This window comes from Myxine glutinosa, chromosome 1, assembly GCF_964187855.1.
Source record: "Myxine glutinosa chromosome 1, kmMyxGlut1.1, whole genome shotgun sequence".
NCBI classification, from domain to species: Eukaryota; Metazoa; Chordata; class Myxini; order Myxiniformes; family Myxinidae; genus Myxine; species Myxine glutinosa.
In genome coordinates, this window is record NC_136261.1 from 233,985,618 (window position 1) to 234,000,191 (window position 14,574).

At 41.6% G+C, this 14,574-nt stretch overlaps 1 protein-coding gene across 1 annotated transcript in view; it reads right to left on the bottom strand.

Moving 5' to 3' along the window:
* LOC137435033 (signal transducing adapter molecule 2) overlaps positions 1-14,574 on the bottom strand; it is a 92,466-nt gene that overhangs the window by 44,286 nt on the left and 33,606 nt on the right. Inside the window, exons 10-11 of the mRNA XM_068128404.2 lie at positions 11,867-11,954; positions 332-386 (exon numbers count right to left, since the gene is read on the bottom strand). Of these exons, the coding sequence (XP_067984505.2) occupies positions 332-386; positions 11,867-11,954 (143 nt within the window). The remainder of the gene's footprint in view (positions 1-331; positions 387-11,866; positions 11,955-14,574) is intronic.

Consider the following 14,574-nt stretch of genomic DNA (forward strand, 5'->3'; position numbering starts at 1 on the left):
CGGATGCCCTTCCTGATGCCAACCCTTGGTCACGCTCTTACGATGCGCAGACCTATTCTAAATCGGGGTACACACCGTGATCATTCATCCCAGCAAGCTGGTACTCAATTTGCCGACCTCGGAAGGATGACAGGCTGAGTCAACCCCCCTGGCGTTAATTCAGCGATCGACCGGGATTCGAACCCAGGATCCTAGGATCACAAGCCGGCACCCTAACCGCTAAGCCAACACCAGGCTTCCCAGTATACTTCCATTTTCCTTCAAACAATTCCGATTAATCCAATCCACAATCTGTAGAAACATCATCATAAACTCCACATGTACAACTAACCTGTCAATTTCCTCCAGTCTCTTGTCGATAAGAGGTCCCATCTCATGGCAGCTCTCTGCAAGAACAGCACATAAGTATTGTATTTATAAAATTCAATAATTCCTGTACAAAAAAATAATAATTAATCACTGCTACACGAAAAGAATACAACATGGTTAGTACCACCCAGCAAGCAAAACAGAGCTTTAAGGACCATTTATGATGTCATGCCACAGCATCTCAAAAAAAGAAAGAAATCGTACAGCACTCAGTGGAGCGCATACCTATGCCAGGCTGAACAGTTTACGTTTTGTATCCCATTGATAGGCCGGATATGGATCCAGACCTGAACCAAAATCGAATCTGCTTGTTCTTGTCACTTCACTAACTTATCCACCTTGTTTCATCCGAATCCATCCACACCATTTTAAAATATCTTGCTATATATTGTTTTTGGCCCTAAAACCATGGTCTTGGCTTAGCGGTTAGGGTGCTGGCTTGGGATCCTAGGATCCTGGGTTCGAATCCCGGTTGATCGCTGAATTAACACCAGGGGGGTTGACTCAGCCTGTCATCCTTTCGAGGTCGGCAAATTGAGTACCAGGTCACTGGTAATTCCCTGTGTGTCGCAAGAGGCGACCAACAGGGTTGGCAGCAGGAAGGGCATCCGGCCATAAAACATTGCTTCAAAAAGAGGACCACGGTGCCCCAAAAAGGCCAACCCCTGCCCTGCGGGGAAAAATGGCCTCTAAAGGTGGTTCATGTTGTTTTTGGCCCCATGTCTCAATAGTGAAGAATCACAAACTTTTTTTTTTTCATTCCCGTATCCATATCCGCATCTTCACCAAAATCGAATCAATTTTTCCTTGTCCCACACCCAACCTGTCCAAAAACCTTTTGAGATATCCTGTTCACAGACAGGCAAACAGACAGGGGTGAAAACATAACCTCCACCTACCTTCAGTGGTGGAGGTAATGAAAACAATAACTTGGTCAATTGTCATCCTGTACACAAATTAAGAGCTATTCATTCACTGTGCCATCTATGATGGGCATGTGATCTCTCATTCAGCTCCATTACTCTGGTGCTCTCCCACACATCATAGCCAGAATCTAAAGGGATACTGACATCATCTTGGGACCAATTTGTATTTACAACGATAGTTCATTTTGACGAGAAGGCAAATGCAAATTTTATATTTCATGAACGTTCCATCAGTGGATATTTTGAGCCACATCCCTTGCACTTGCCCTCATGTCAGCTTTCACTATCAATGGGAACTCTTGAATCTTGATGATGTAAGTTGGTTGAAGCAGGAAAAATTAAATAGGTTGCTGCAGAGGAACCACACACCGAAATGGGTAATTAACAGGTTGTTGTTGAGAACTGTAGAAACTAATCTGATCCAGGGTTCGACTTGCAAATGATTCAAAAGGATATTCCATCGATTAAACTGTGAGAATACTTTGTGCAATAAACGTGAAGTTATTCTTCGTGAAGTGAAGTCCCTTCCATATTATACTGGAGGAGTGTTCAGTGGTCCATAAAGATTACAAACTTGGGGCAACCTTTGGAATTCAAGACGACTTACAATGAAAAAACAAAAATATATATTTTTGGTGAGTTTTATCAAGAAACTTGCAAGGGTGCACTCTGATACGGGTTAGTGCAATCAATCATATTCAAATCACATTCTGTGACACAATATTGATCCTCCTCAATGTACATCGTTAAATGATCAAGCAACTTCTTTAATCCCAGCACAGATTACTTCCTTCTAAAATATCTTGTATACACCAGTCTGGCTCATGATACACCACCATTGCTTTCATAGATTGGAGTAGTATGGTATACCACCAGCCTGGCTCATTTCCACCTCTATTGCTTTCATGGTGTTGAGGTGTATGATGCCAGACTGGTATGGTGGTGTATGATGATGCCATACACCTCCATTGCTTTAGTCAAAAGAGTGATCCGATAGAGGCGTTTAAGGTAATTCAGGATATCGACCAAATAAGTGCAGAAGAGTTTTTCTGCAGCATGGACAGTGACCAGACCACAGACCATACCTGATAGTAAAAATAACTAGAACTGTGAGCAGTGATGATAGGCTTCCAGGCAAAATGGCTGCCATGCCACGTGACTGATGACATCATCATTTCAATAAATTTTCCTCATTGGCAGTAGATCATATTTGTAAATTTTGTTTTGGATCATTTAAGCGGTTCTGGAGATATGGATTTTCAATTTATTTTCCTTTTAAAATCCAAGATGGCCGCCATATCACCTGACTGATGTCATAATTTACAGATATTTTTCCCACATCAGTATTTGATCACATGTAGTATCAGTAGTTGATCAGTAGTTGACATTTTGCATTGATCCGTTAAAAGGTATTCCGGTAAAGATTATTTAATTTTTTCCCTTAAATTCAAGATGGCGGCCAAACCACATGACTGATGACATCATCGTTTGCAAATATTTTCTGTCAGAATGCAAATGTGTTTCAAGTTTTGTATTGATCGGATAAGCGGTTTCAGATAAGTATGTTTTTTAATTTTATGTTTAAATCCAATATGGCCACCAAACCATATGACCGATGACGTTTTTTTTCCCACAAACTTTTATCCACAAGGGATTATATTTGTAAAGTTTTGCATTGATCCGTTCAGTGGTTCTGAAGAAGAAGATGTTTAAAGTTTATGACGTCATAGGCAATGACAGCCAATGTTAAGTCAAAATTGCAAAAACAAATTCATGATGCACTAAGTTACATTGGTATCTATAATGAGTTAAAGTTTCGTAGAGCGATAAAAGTTTTCTCGGAATCATCTCCACAAAATGTTTGAGAATAATAATAATCCTTACAAGACCAATAGGGGAACCTCACTGGAAGCCTAATAAAATTAAAAGGAAGAGGAGATATTGAATGGTCGTAAGGCAGGGGTCTCATACTCAGTAGATAATGCATGAAATGCTAGGTTCTTGCCATTATACAAATTTTGTGGCGCAGCCACCACACTGAGCTAACCAATCCCTCAACCTGCCACTCTTAAAAATTTTCGCCACTAGTAAAAGTATGTGCCACCATTCCCAAAATAAGTTCAATCTCATCGTAGTCTTTGTCCAAAACGGCAACTGTAAAACTGGGGCACGTTTGAAAAGACAAAAGACAAGTACAGATACATTCAAAGTACACCGCCCCTTGCGAAATAATTAAATATCCTACAGCGCGGCATTTCCGGGGCGCCTCCGGCGCCCGGCAATACAGCAGTGCAGCTCATAGAGGCTGCTTTGGGAGGAAGAGGTGTACGCTAATTCATTGATTAATTGTATAATTAAAATCAACAAAAGATTATCACAAATTATTTTCTTAATCAATTGGCTAATAGCATAACTAAACCACTCGTACTTCATCCGAAGATGTATCTTTTAGAAATTTAATTAAATAAGTCATTAATAGAAAATTAAATAATTAATTGATTCACCAATAAATAATTAATCGATTAAATGATTAATCAATAAATCAAAAATATCCTTGATAGCCACATCACTTGGTCACTGTCATGTCCAAATATTAGCTTCCCAGCTCAAAAGGTGCCTGAGATATTGGGCAAATGAGAAAGAAAATAAATAAATGATTAATAATGAAAATAAATAAATAATAATCATTAAAAAATTAAATTATTAATCAATTCGATCACAGAACACATAAACCACCACCATTTCATCAGAATCTGTAACTGTTTTTTTGGTTTTTTTTTAGTAATTAATCGAATAATTAAATAATTAATCGATTAATTGATTAATCAATAAATCAAAAATATCCTTGATAGCCACATCACTTGGTCACTGTCATGTCCAAATATTAGCTTCCCAGCTAAAAAGGTGCCTGAGATATTGGCCAAATGAGAAAGAAAATAAATAAATGATTAATAATGAAAATAAATAAATAATGATCATAAAAAAATTAAATTATTAATCAATTCGGTCAGAGAACACACAAACCACCATCATTTCATCAGAATCTGTAACTTTAAAAAAAAAAAAATTTTGGTCATTAATCGAATAATTAAATAATTAATCGATTAATTGATTAATTAATAAATCAAAAATAGCCTTTGCAGCCAAATCACCTGGTCATTGGCATGTCCAAATATCAACTTCCTAACTCAAAAGGTGCCTGCGTTAATGGTCAGAAGAGAAATGAAATTTAATTAATTAAATACGTACTTAATTAAACGCTAATAATTAAATAACTCCTCAATTAATTGATTATTCAAAAAACAAAAAATACTGTTTTTGACAAAGGACATGCTCACTATTGTGCCGAAATTTCAGCTTCCTAGCTCAAAGGATGGCTGAGATATCGTCCGGACAAACAAACAAGAAAACAAGAAAACAAGAAAGCAAGAAAACAACCAGAGTGAAAACTGAGTACTCTCTTTCAGCGTGCGTCACTGCCGAGCCCCCTTCGGTGCCCGGCAATGACGATTTTCAATGCCTGGAGATGGCATAGGAAAGGAGTGGTGTACAATATATAGCATGCCAGTCATCGCTGCTCACCAACATGTACCAAGCACGATACCCCCCTATTCAGGTAAAATCTCTGCATGTTTTTTTTTTTAACCTCATCATTGCACATTAAGTTTCGCATAGGCAAGAAAAAGGAAAAGAAGAGTACGGTAAATATTTTTCGTGAGGCGTAAGGACAACATTGCAGTTATTGTGATCATCGTGATTAGCTGGTAGAGGTTAATCTCACCTTAAATTAGGTTACTCACCAACTTGAGCAAACATTTATAAACCACTTTAAAGAACCGAAGCAGAAGCAGCAGCAGTAATTTACAGAAGGTACACAATTTGCATTTATTCAGTGGAAATTTTTTTGGGTCAAATACTGGTGCAGTGTTCAGATATATTTTAGCAGCCAAGCTTGGCTATGCTGGTGCCTACCAGATTATCTCTATAATTGGCTGTTGCTACCTGTAACTAACCTGTAAATCAAGTTGGCCTTTCAACAGATTTAATCTCATAATTTGCAGTGTTTGGCTTTTACATGTCTTGAAAATGAACAGGTATACAACAACATGCATTTTAAAGGCCATTTTCCCTGCAAGAGCGGGGGTTAGCCCTGCGGTCCCCATGACAATCTTCTCCATTTTGCCCTATTTTCTGCATCTCCTTGTTAACCCCCTTGCCCGCATTTCTTCTTCCACCATCTTTAGCCAAGTCTTTCTCGGTCTTCCCCGTCTTCTACTTCCTTCTACATTCATTTCCATCACTCTTCTCAACCAGTCACTTTCATCCTTCCTCAACACATGACCAAACCATCTCATCCTGTTCCTCTTCACAGCATCAATCACAGGCTCTATTCCCATCATCTTTCACAATTCATCATTTGTCTTCCTCTGTCTCAACGATACTCCGCACATCCGTCGAACCATTCGCATTTCCACCCTTTCCAACCTTCGTTGCTGCTCTACGTTCATTACCCATGTCTCGCTCCCATAAATCATAACACTTCTCACACATGCAGCATACACCTTTCCCTTCAGCTTCAACGATACCCCCCTCCTCATCAGCACACCACTCAGTTCCCGAAACTTCTTCCATGCACATCTCACTCCAGCAACCGTTGCCAAGTCTGATCCACCTTCTCCATTCAGCATGTCTCCTAGGTAACAAAATGTTTTCACAGCTTCCAGCTTCACGCCATCTCCAAGATCCAACTCAACATTTCCTCCATCTGCAGCTCCCTCTGTGCACACCTTACACTTGAATGTAGCTGCCACACTGGTTAATGACCCTCTCAAACCACTACATTTTTTATGAACCCACTCAGCGCACATTGTACATTGAATGGAGTTCACTCCGACACCCTTCCTGCACAAAGCACATGGCCACTTCCCAGTTCTTTCCACCTCACCACATGCTTCACCCATTGCCATCACCTTTGTTTTTCCGATATTCACCTTCAGACCTTTCGTCTCCATACTGTTGCGGATATGAGGACTGTATTTTTTTTGATTGTGTTGTATTGTGGTAAATTGGTGATGAATAGTGCTTGAGTCTGCGCCTCCTGCCTCCGGAGCTGTGTAAAGGTCAAAAGGGCGTCCCATAATTAGTCCACAAGCATACACGTCAGCCAATAATAGAATACCCCTGTTCGATAGTTATATCTTATTCTGTGTTTTAGGGTAAGGCTGTGTCTCCCATTAATTGAGATACTCCATTGCACCAGTGAAAGAGATAGATTCCCTTCATTCCCATTCCCAAAACCTCCATTCCCCCTTTTCGTCGATTGGCAATTACCTCCCCTCCAATAACCGCCATTGACCACGAGGCAGGGTCGGAGAAGAAAGGCGTGTCTCCACCTCGTCATAGAGGGGAGGAGTGAGCCAGCCCCACTCGACCAACCATGAGCCAGGGGTTTGGCTAGGGAGGGCGGAGGAAGAGCCATCGGGGAGGTTCGCAAAGGTTGAGGGGCGGGGCCTATATAACCCACGGCAGGGCGTTTCCCAAGGCAGATGAGCTTTTACAGGCAGACGAGAGGGAGTCCAAGCCGTTGAGACGAGAGGAGGTCCAAGGCAGATGAGCTGAGAAGAGAGAGGGTCCAAGAAAGAGCTGAGTTGTGAGGTCCAACAAGCAGAGATCATTCAAGGAAGCACCAAGCCTGCTATTCGTCACCTTGCTCGCGAGCGGCAGCGTATACAGCAGCAGCAGCAACAACGCTCGCCAACCGCTTAGGGACCTGGACGGCAGTTCGGAGCAGGGCCGCGAAGGAACGGCGGCTGCCCAACGTGCGGATCGTGCTGCCGGACCCAGTGGACTTTCCTCTCCTTCCAGCCAATTCCTGTCATCATTCCCCGTGTGAGTCGTCTTCGTTTGTTCTGTCCTGGGTAGGTAATTAAGTCTGTATAAGCTAAAGATTGCACTGTGTCACCTGCGTCTTATGTGTTGTAAATAAACGTGACTGCTTGCTTCCTACTTATATGTGTAAATAATAAATCCAATTACTCTTCTGTCCATCTTCTCGTCTTATTCCTTTTCCTCTTTGCATTCAGTCGTTTTAGAGTTTTCCAGATTGGGCAGCTGCGGTGCGATACGGCCAAAGTTTGGGGTGAATCGGGTGAGTTGGGGAAGAATCGGGGGAACTGTTAAGTCGCGGTAATACACCACCGCTCGGTCAAAATAACATCTTGTCCGCGACCCGCAACAATACATTCCTTCCACTTGTTCATCTTCTCCTTCAGTCCATCCATACTTTCTGCAATCAACACCAGATCATCTGCATACAACAACTCCCACGGGAAACCCTCCTTTACGTTCCGAGCCAGCACCTCCATCACAGCTACAAATAGTAGTGGACTTGGTACCGACCCCTGATGCACTGCCACCTTCACCTCAAACTCACCACTGTTCCCGTCCTTCGTCCTTGCAGCTGTGCGCGCTCTTTTGTACATTGCCATCACTACTCTGATCAACCATTCCTCCACTCCTAACTTCATCAATGCCCATGTCACTACTTCACGTGGAACCCTATCGAATGCTTTCTACAGATCAACAAACCCAAGAAACGACTTCTTCCTCTTCTCCATGTACTTCTCCTGCAACTGCCTCACAATAAAAAGCGCGTCTGTCGTTCCTCTTCCTGGCATAAATCCAAACTGCATTTCGTCAATCTTCACTTTCTTCCTTATCCTCCTCTCCAACACCCTTTCCAATACCTTCATTCCATGCTCCAATAACTTTATCGCTCGATACGAGCCACAGTCCATAGGGTCACCTTTCCCCTTGTATCGAGGGACGAGGGTACTCAGTTCCCAATCCACTGGAATGCGGCCTTCTTTCACCACCAGATTGCAGATCTCTGTCATTCTCTTCACACCCCAATTTCCCGCTGCCTTCAACATATCTCCCACAACACCCGTCGGCCCTCCCGCTTTTCTACTCTTCATTGCTGTAATCGCTTCCTCAACTTCCTTCTCGGTTATCTTCTCTGCCGGTCCTAAAACAGGGTCACTCTCTATGTTGCCATCCCATTCATTCTCTGCATTCAACAGTATTTCCATATATCTCTTCCATCTTCCTTTAATTCCATCTGGGTCCACAACGATTTGTCCCACTTCATCCTTCAAGCAACTCACCCCCATCACATCACACCTATCTTTCCTTATCTGCTTTGCAATCCTGAATACCGCTCTCTGACCCTCTTCCAAATCCAAGCGTTCTCCGAACATTTTCCCTACATGCCTCCTGCGCCTTTGCTACCTCTTTCTTTGCAGCCTTCTTGGCTGCCTTATAACTTTCATGCTCTTCCTTTTCTGCCCCCGTACCCTTCACCTTCTGCCACTCCTTGAACTTCTTCCTCTTCTCGTCAATCTTCTTTCCAACTTCATCATCCCACCACCATGTTTCCGAGTGCCTCGGTGGTCCTTTTGCCCATCGACATTTCTCACCAACGGCTCCCAACAGACTATCTTTCATTGACATCCAACCACTTTCAAGCTCAACCACATCATCCTCTACCATACTCAGCCTCTCTTTTAATGCCTCCCTCACTGTCGCCTTTTTCAACCTCCACACCTTCATTCTCAGTTGGTACTTCACCCACCGAGCTCTCTTCGCACCTTTCAACCTTATGTCGCAGACAACCAAGTGGTGCTGTGAAACAGCCTCCTCCCCCGGGATCACCTTTGTGTCCCGGAGGTGCCCCCTTCCAGAACAGGTATACAATTGGCATAAAACACAGTTCTGTATAAGGAAGGAAATTCGGGAAAAAAATTTTTTGCAACTCTGTAGCATAATGATTACAGCATCCGCACCAAGTCTGGGAGGTCAGCAGTTCGATTCTGACCCTAATGGGTCCTAACAAAGACTGCAAAAATAGTATGTGCTGTTTGTTGGAACACAGCATCTAAAAGGATAGAGCATATACAAACAACCATAGATAGGTATTCATGAGGAGGCAATTTCCCTTCAATTGCCACACTGCATGTGGAGAGAAAAGCAATCGTAACTAGAACGGCACTCGGTAGAGGGCATCCTTCTGCCTGGCTGAACATTTTTTTTTTTATCCCACTGATAGGCCGGATCACCTAATCAACTCATCCACCAAGTTTAGTCATAACTCGTCCATAACATTTTAAAATATCATGTTATATATCACTTTTCACCCAATCATTCAATGGTGAGGAATCGCTTACAAATTAAATAATTCTCGTATCCAAATCCATATTCAGATCTTCACCAAAATCGAATTGCTTTGTCTTTGTCACACATCCAACTGGTCCACCAAGTTTCGTCCAAATCCGTCCACAACTTCAAAATCCGTCAATCAACTTCAAAATCCACAACGTCCAAATCCGTCATATATTGCTATATATCGTTTTTGGTCCCATCTCCCAATGGTGAAGAATCACTTAAAAAATTATACTAGCCGGATCCGAATCCGCATCTTCACCAAAATCTAATCATTTAGACCTTGTCACATGCACTATCTCTCTGCCAAATTTCGTCTAAATCCGTCCGAAACTTTTTGAGATATCTTGTTCACAAACAGACAGATAGAGATGAAAACATAACCTCCATCCACCTTCGGTGGCGGAGGTAAATATGGCGTTGCCGGTAACCAGAGTGAGCCAGGAAGTCAAATTACTTCCCCCAAGCTCAGTAGCAGTGTGTGTCTGAAGTCAAGTCTGGTGTTGTCTCGTGTATTTGTGTTGCAGTTCCTTCACGAGTCTTACATCCCAAAAACCTTAACCTTGTATGAAAAAAAAACTTTTGTATTTAAAGAAACTGCTTTGCTGAATTAAATAGACACCAGTGTGGTCATACTAATTGAGATAAATGTGCCAAATGCACATTTCTTATCTATATGGTAAAACACAAACAACAATATCTCAAAACATGAAAGTACAACAATACTGGAAATAGAAAACGAAGCATATTACAAATACCTCGGAATAGAAGAATGCGCCCAGGTGCAACACAAAAAAATGTGTAAAACTAATCAGCAAAGAGCACCTACACAGAGCAAGACTAATTCTGAAGTCGCCTCTCTATCCATTTAACAAAATCAAAGCTGTAAACCAACTTGCAGTATTCAGTATTCCAGCAGTATTGCAGTATTCAGCATTGCAGTATTCCAGCATAGATGTGCAATTATAAACAGGCCACAATCAGAGATCAACAACTTATACACCAAAACAAGGAAACTTCTAACTATTCACAAGATATTGTATTAAAACCTTAGCATACCGAGATTTTACTTGCCAAGATGAGGAGGAGGAGGTCTGATGGAGCTTAACCAAGTGCACAGAACAGCATGTGTTGGACTAGCGGAGTTTGTGAAAAGTGCCACAGACTATCGAATGAGATTTGTACACGAGAACGAAAACAACAAATCAGAAAAGGTATCCTTAATCCATTTCGCAACAAACTTGCAAAAAGAGGTGCAAGTGCAGGACACTACACAGAAAAATGAAAGAGAAACAAATACAGCTCCAATAAGTGCAAAGAAGAAAAAGGAAAACTACAAAAAGAAATATCAGCAGATATGCTCTGACAAATGGGAGAATGACAAAAGAGCAAGAAGATTCAAAAAAAGAGCTTGACAGAACATTGATCGGCAAGGAAGGCTCATTGGAATGGCTAAGAAGAGGTCAAATGAATTGGGATGGAAAACGAGTCATCATAAATGCCCAAGACCAAGGACACTACACACTAATGCCTTAAATAAAATGGCAGATTGAGCCAATCAGACAAATGCAGGTTTTGTGGAGTAGAAACAAAGTACCAGCCACCTCCTTTCGAGATGTCAAAAACTCATGTCGGAACAATTGTACACAGAAAGACATGACGGCATCTGTAGAGCAATCCACTGGCACATCCGTAAACATTTCAACATTCAAGTTCCAGAACAATCATGGAAGCACAAACCAAATCTGATCCTTCAAAATGAACACTTACTGCTCACACATGACAAGATGATCCCATCAAGTGTGGACATTGCAAACAAGGGATTGTGTCCGGACATAGTACTCAAACACAAAAAGGAAAAGTCAGCATTGTTGATTGAGGTTTCAGTTCCCAAAGACTTTGGACTAAATGCTGCAGAAACCAGGGACATGATCAAATACGACGATCTGAAAAATGAGGTCAAGAGGACTTGGAAATTGAAGAAGGCTAAAATTGTACCAGTGATAGTCAACAACAGGAATGATCAAGAAAACTCTTACTGAGCACTAAAAAAAAAAGCATTCTGGGGAATATCACCACAAACAAGCTACGAGTACAAGTGGAGGCTGTCAGGGGTTCACTGAGGATCCTGAAAACAGCTTTTGGAACAAAGCTATGAGAAGGAAGTTTCACAATCTGATTCATGAATAATGATCCCTTACCGAAAAAGGAAGTGGAGATATTGAGTTCTGGGAGAACTTTAACTAGGTCCTTAATAACCCCACAAATGGAGATAACAACTAAATGTTGATTTGTCATGTGTCTTTTGCTATACACAAATTTTAAGAACAACTCATTCAATTTATACCAACCCTCAAGTCGCAGCATGTCAGGAGAATCAGGCTGTTGAACCGTTGGATCTACAGTCTGCAGCGTTCTCAGAACCCAGTCCATGCGTTCCTACAACACACCAAAAAAAGCAATCGTACTTGGTTTCTATCATCACTTTGATTTGTCAACTTCACAATTACTTTTTTTTTAAATTATAAAATAAAATAAAATAAAAATTCAAATATTCCCACCTTAAGGAACAATGACATCAATTAAACATTTGATTTACCAGGTTGTCCAAAAGTTACATTTGGCAAATCAACTTAACAAGCAAAATGTGAATTCATAGTTGTTATTCAGACTTCACTCAACTTGTGCGACGTTTTTACATTCAAGTCACGTTAAGAAGGCATACAACTTAAACTAATGAACAAGTGAGGACGTTTTGGGTTTATTCTTTAATAACCGAAGTACCCGACGCTGCCTGGGGAGGGTGGGGGAGGAGGTGAGGCAAGAGCAAAGAAGGGGGAGGGAAGGGGGAGGGAAGGGGGAGGAGATGAGGGGAGAGGGAGGGTAAAGATATACTACATATACATATTTTGGGGGTAAGGGGCCTTTGATAGGCCCCACCATTTTGGGGGGCAAAAGGGGGGGGAAGGGAAGGAGGAAAAATTTACCTGTGCAAAGAGTGCTTTAACCCCAGGTAAAAAAGGAAATTGTAATTTTGTAATTGCAAAATTGTCATTGCAACAAGGAAAGTGCTCTGCCACCATCACCAGATGGCGCTACACGGTACACATTTACATAGAGAATTAACGCCCCTCCCCCGGCCCCCCACACGACACCGCGGCGACATAGCCTATGTTACCCCTCACACAAAGTTGTATTTATATCCCGAGTAAAGTATAAAAGCGTTTATAGTTGGAGTACCCGGCGTTGCTCAGGCGAAAAAGAAACTAACATATTTGATGACGTTCAGGAAGAAGAAGACTTACCACGAACTTCGACTGCTTTCGGAATTGTTTGATTGAATCGGATTTGTTTCATGTCATTAATCAAAAAGGTTTAGGGCACTTACAGAGAGATTTTCTTTTTAAATGTCACCGCTTAAAATCACTGCATAGGCATAAAAAAAGAGATTGTAAATGATGAAAAAAATAAAATGTGAGCTTAACATTAGGAGACCATACAGCCCTTAAGATTGTGACTTGTCTGCCAGCATCAGTGGGTAGAGGTTAAAGATCCATGGTGTATTTTGACAAACAGTGGGTGAGCTATTGCTGGCCCTGTGGCCAAATTCCAAATGTGCAGGGACACTGCATTAGCAGCCTAGTCAGGCAATTTCCATTTTATCGCAATCCAATATGCAACCACTTAAGATGAGGGACAAGACATATTATACAGGGGGTGCCAAAAAAAAAAATCCACTACATTCATTTTTATTATGGATTACATAAAACCTCAGGAATGTGTGCTACATTTTGTGTGACACAGGTGTATCGAATATCATAACCATAACTTGTAAGACTTGTTTGGCACTCGTTCGATCACATGTTCTAAATGTCCAACTCTGCACTGAATACAGATTTGAACACGACAGGTGAAGTTGGTGATTACACGCTGACATTCGGCAAGTGAGGTGGACCTAACTTACTCTGATTGCTCGTTTCAGCTCAAAGATGCTTCAAGAGTTATCCTTACATACAATGTTTTTGATATACTAGGGCATGCCCGTACTATATATATATCTAAAATTATATCCCCCCCCCTCTATTTACATGAAATGGTTTGGTCCATTCGCAAAGCCAAAGCGAACGGCTTGCGAGTACGGTGACAATCCCCCCCCTCTATGTACATGAAATGGTTTGTTCCATTCGCAAAGCCAAAGCGAACGGCTTGCGAGTACGGTGACAATCCCCCCCCTCTATTTACATGAAATGGTTTGGTCCAAAGCGAACGGCTTGCGAGTACGGTGACAATCCCCCCCCCCTCTATTTACATGAAATGGTTTGGTCCAAAGCGAACGGCTTGCGGAGTTTGGTAAAGAAATCGCCATAGCTCGGTAACTACTTGTCCGATTAATATGAAACCTTGAAAAGGCAAATCCTCGGGTCCCCAGCAATATACCTGGCAAGTTTAAAGTATATCGGACCCGTGGTTGTCGAGAAACAGCGGTCACAGACAAACATACAGACATACATACACACAGAGATTACTGGAATTATAGATATATATATATATATATATATATATATATATATATATATATATATATATATATATATATATATATATATATATATATATATTGTTGCGGAGATGAGGACTGTATTTTTTTTATTGTGTGCTGTATTATTATTATTATTGTTTATTCTGCGCCCCCCTACCTCCGGAGCTGTGTAAAGGTGAAAGGGCATCCCATAATTAGTCCACAAGCATACACGTCAGCCAAATAATAGAATACCTCTGTTTGATAGTTATCTCTTATTATGTGTTTTTAGAGTAAGGCTGTGTCTCCCATTAATTGAAATACTCCATTGCACCAGTGAAAGAGATAGATTCCCTTCATTCCCACTCCCAACACTTCCATTCCCCCCTTTTCATCAATTGCAATTCGCATTGCCAACTGCATGTTGGGCGGTTTTCCCTTCATCCGCCATTGACCACGAGGCAGGGTTGGGGAAGAAAGGCGGGTCCCCACCTCGTCAGAGAGGGGAGGAGTGAGCCAGCCCCACTCGACCAACCATGA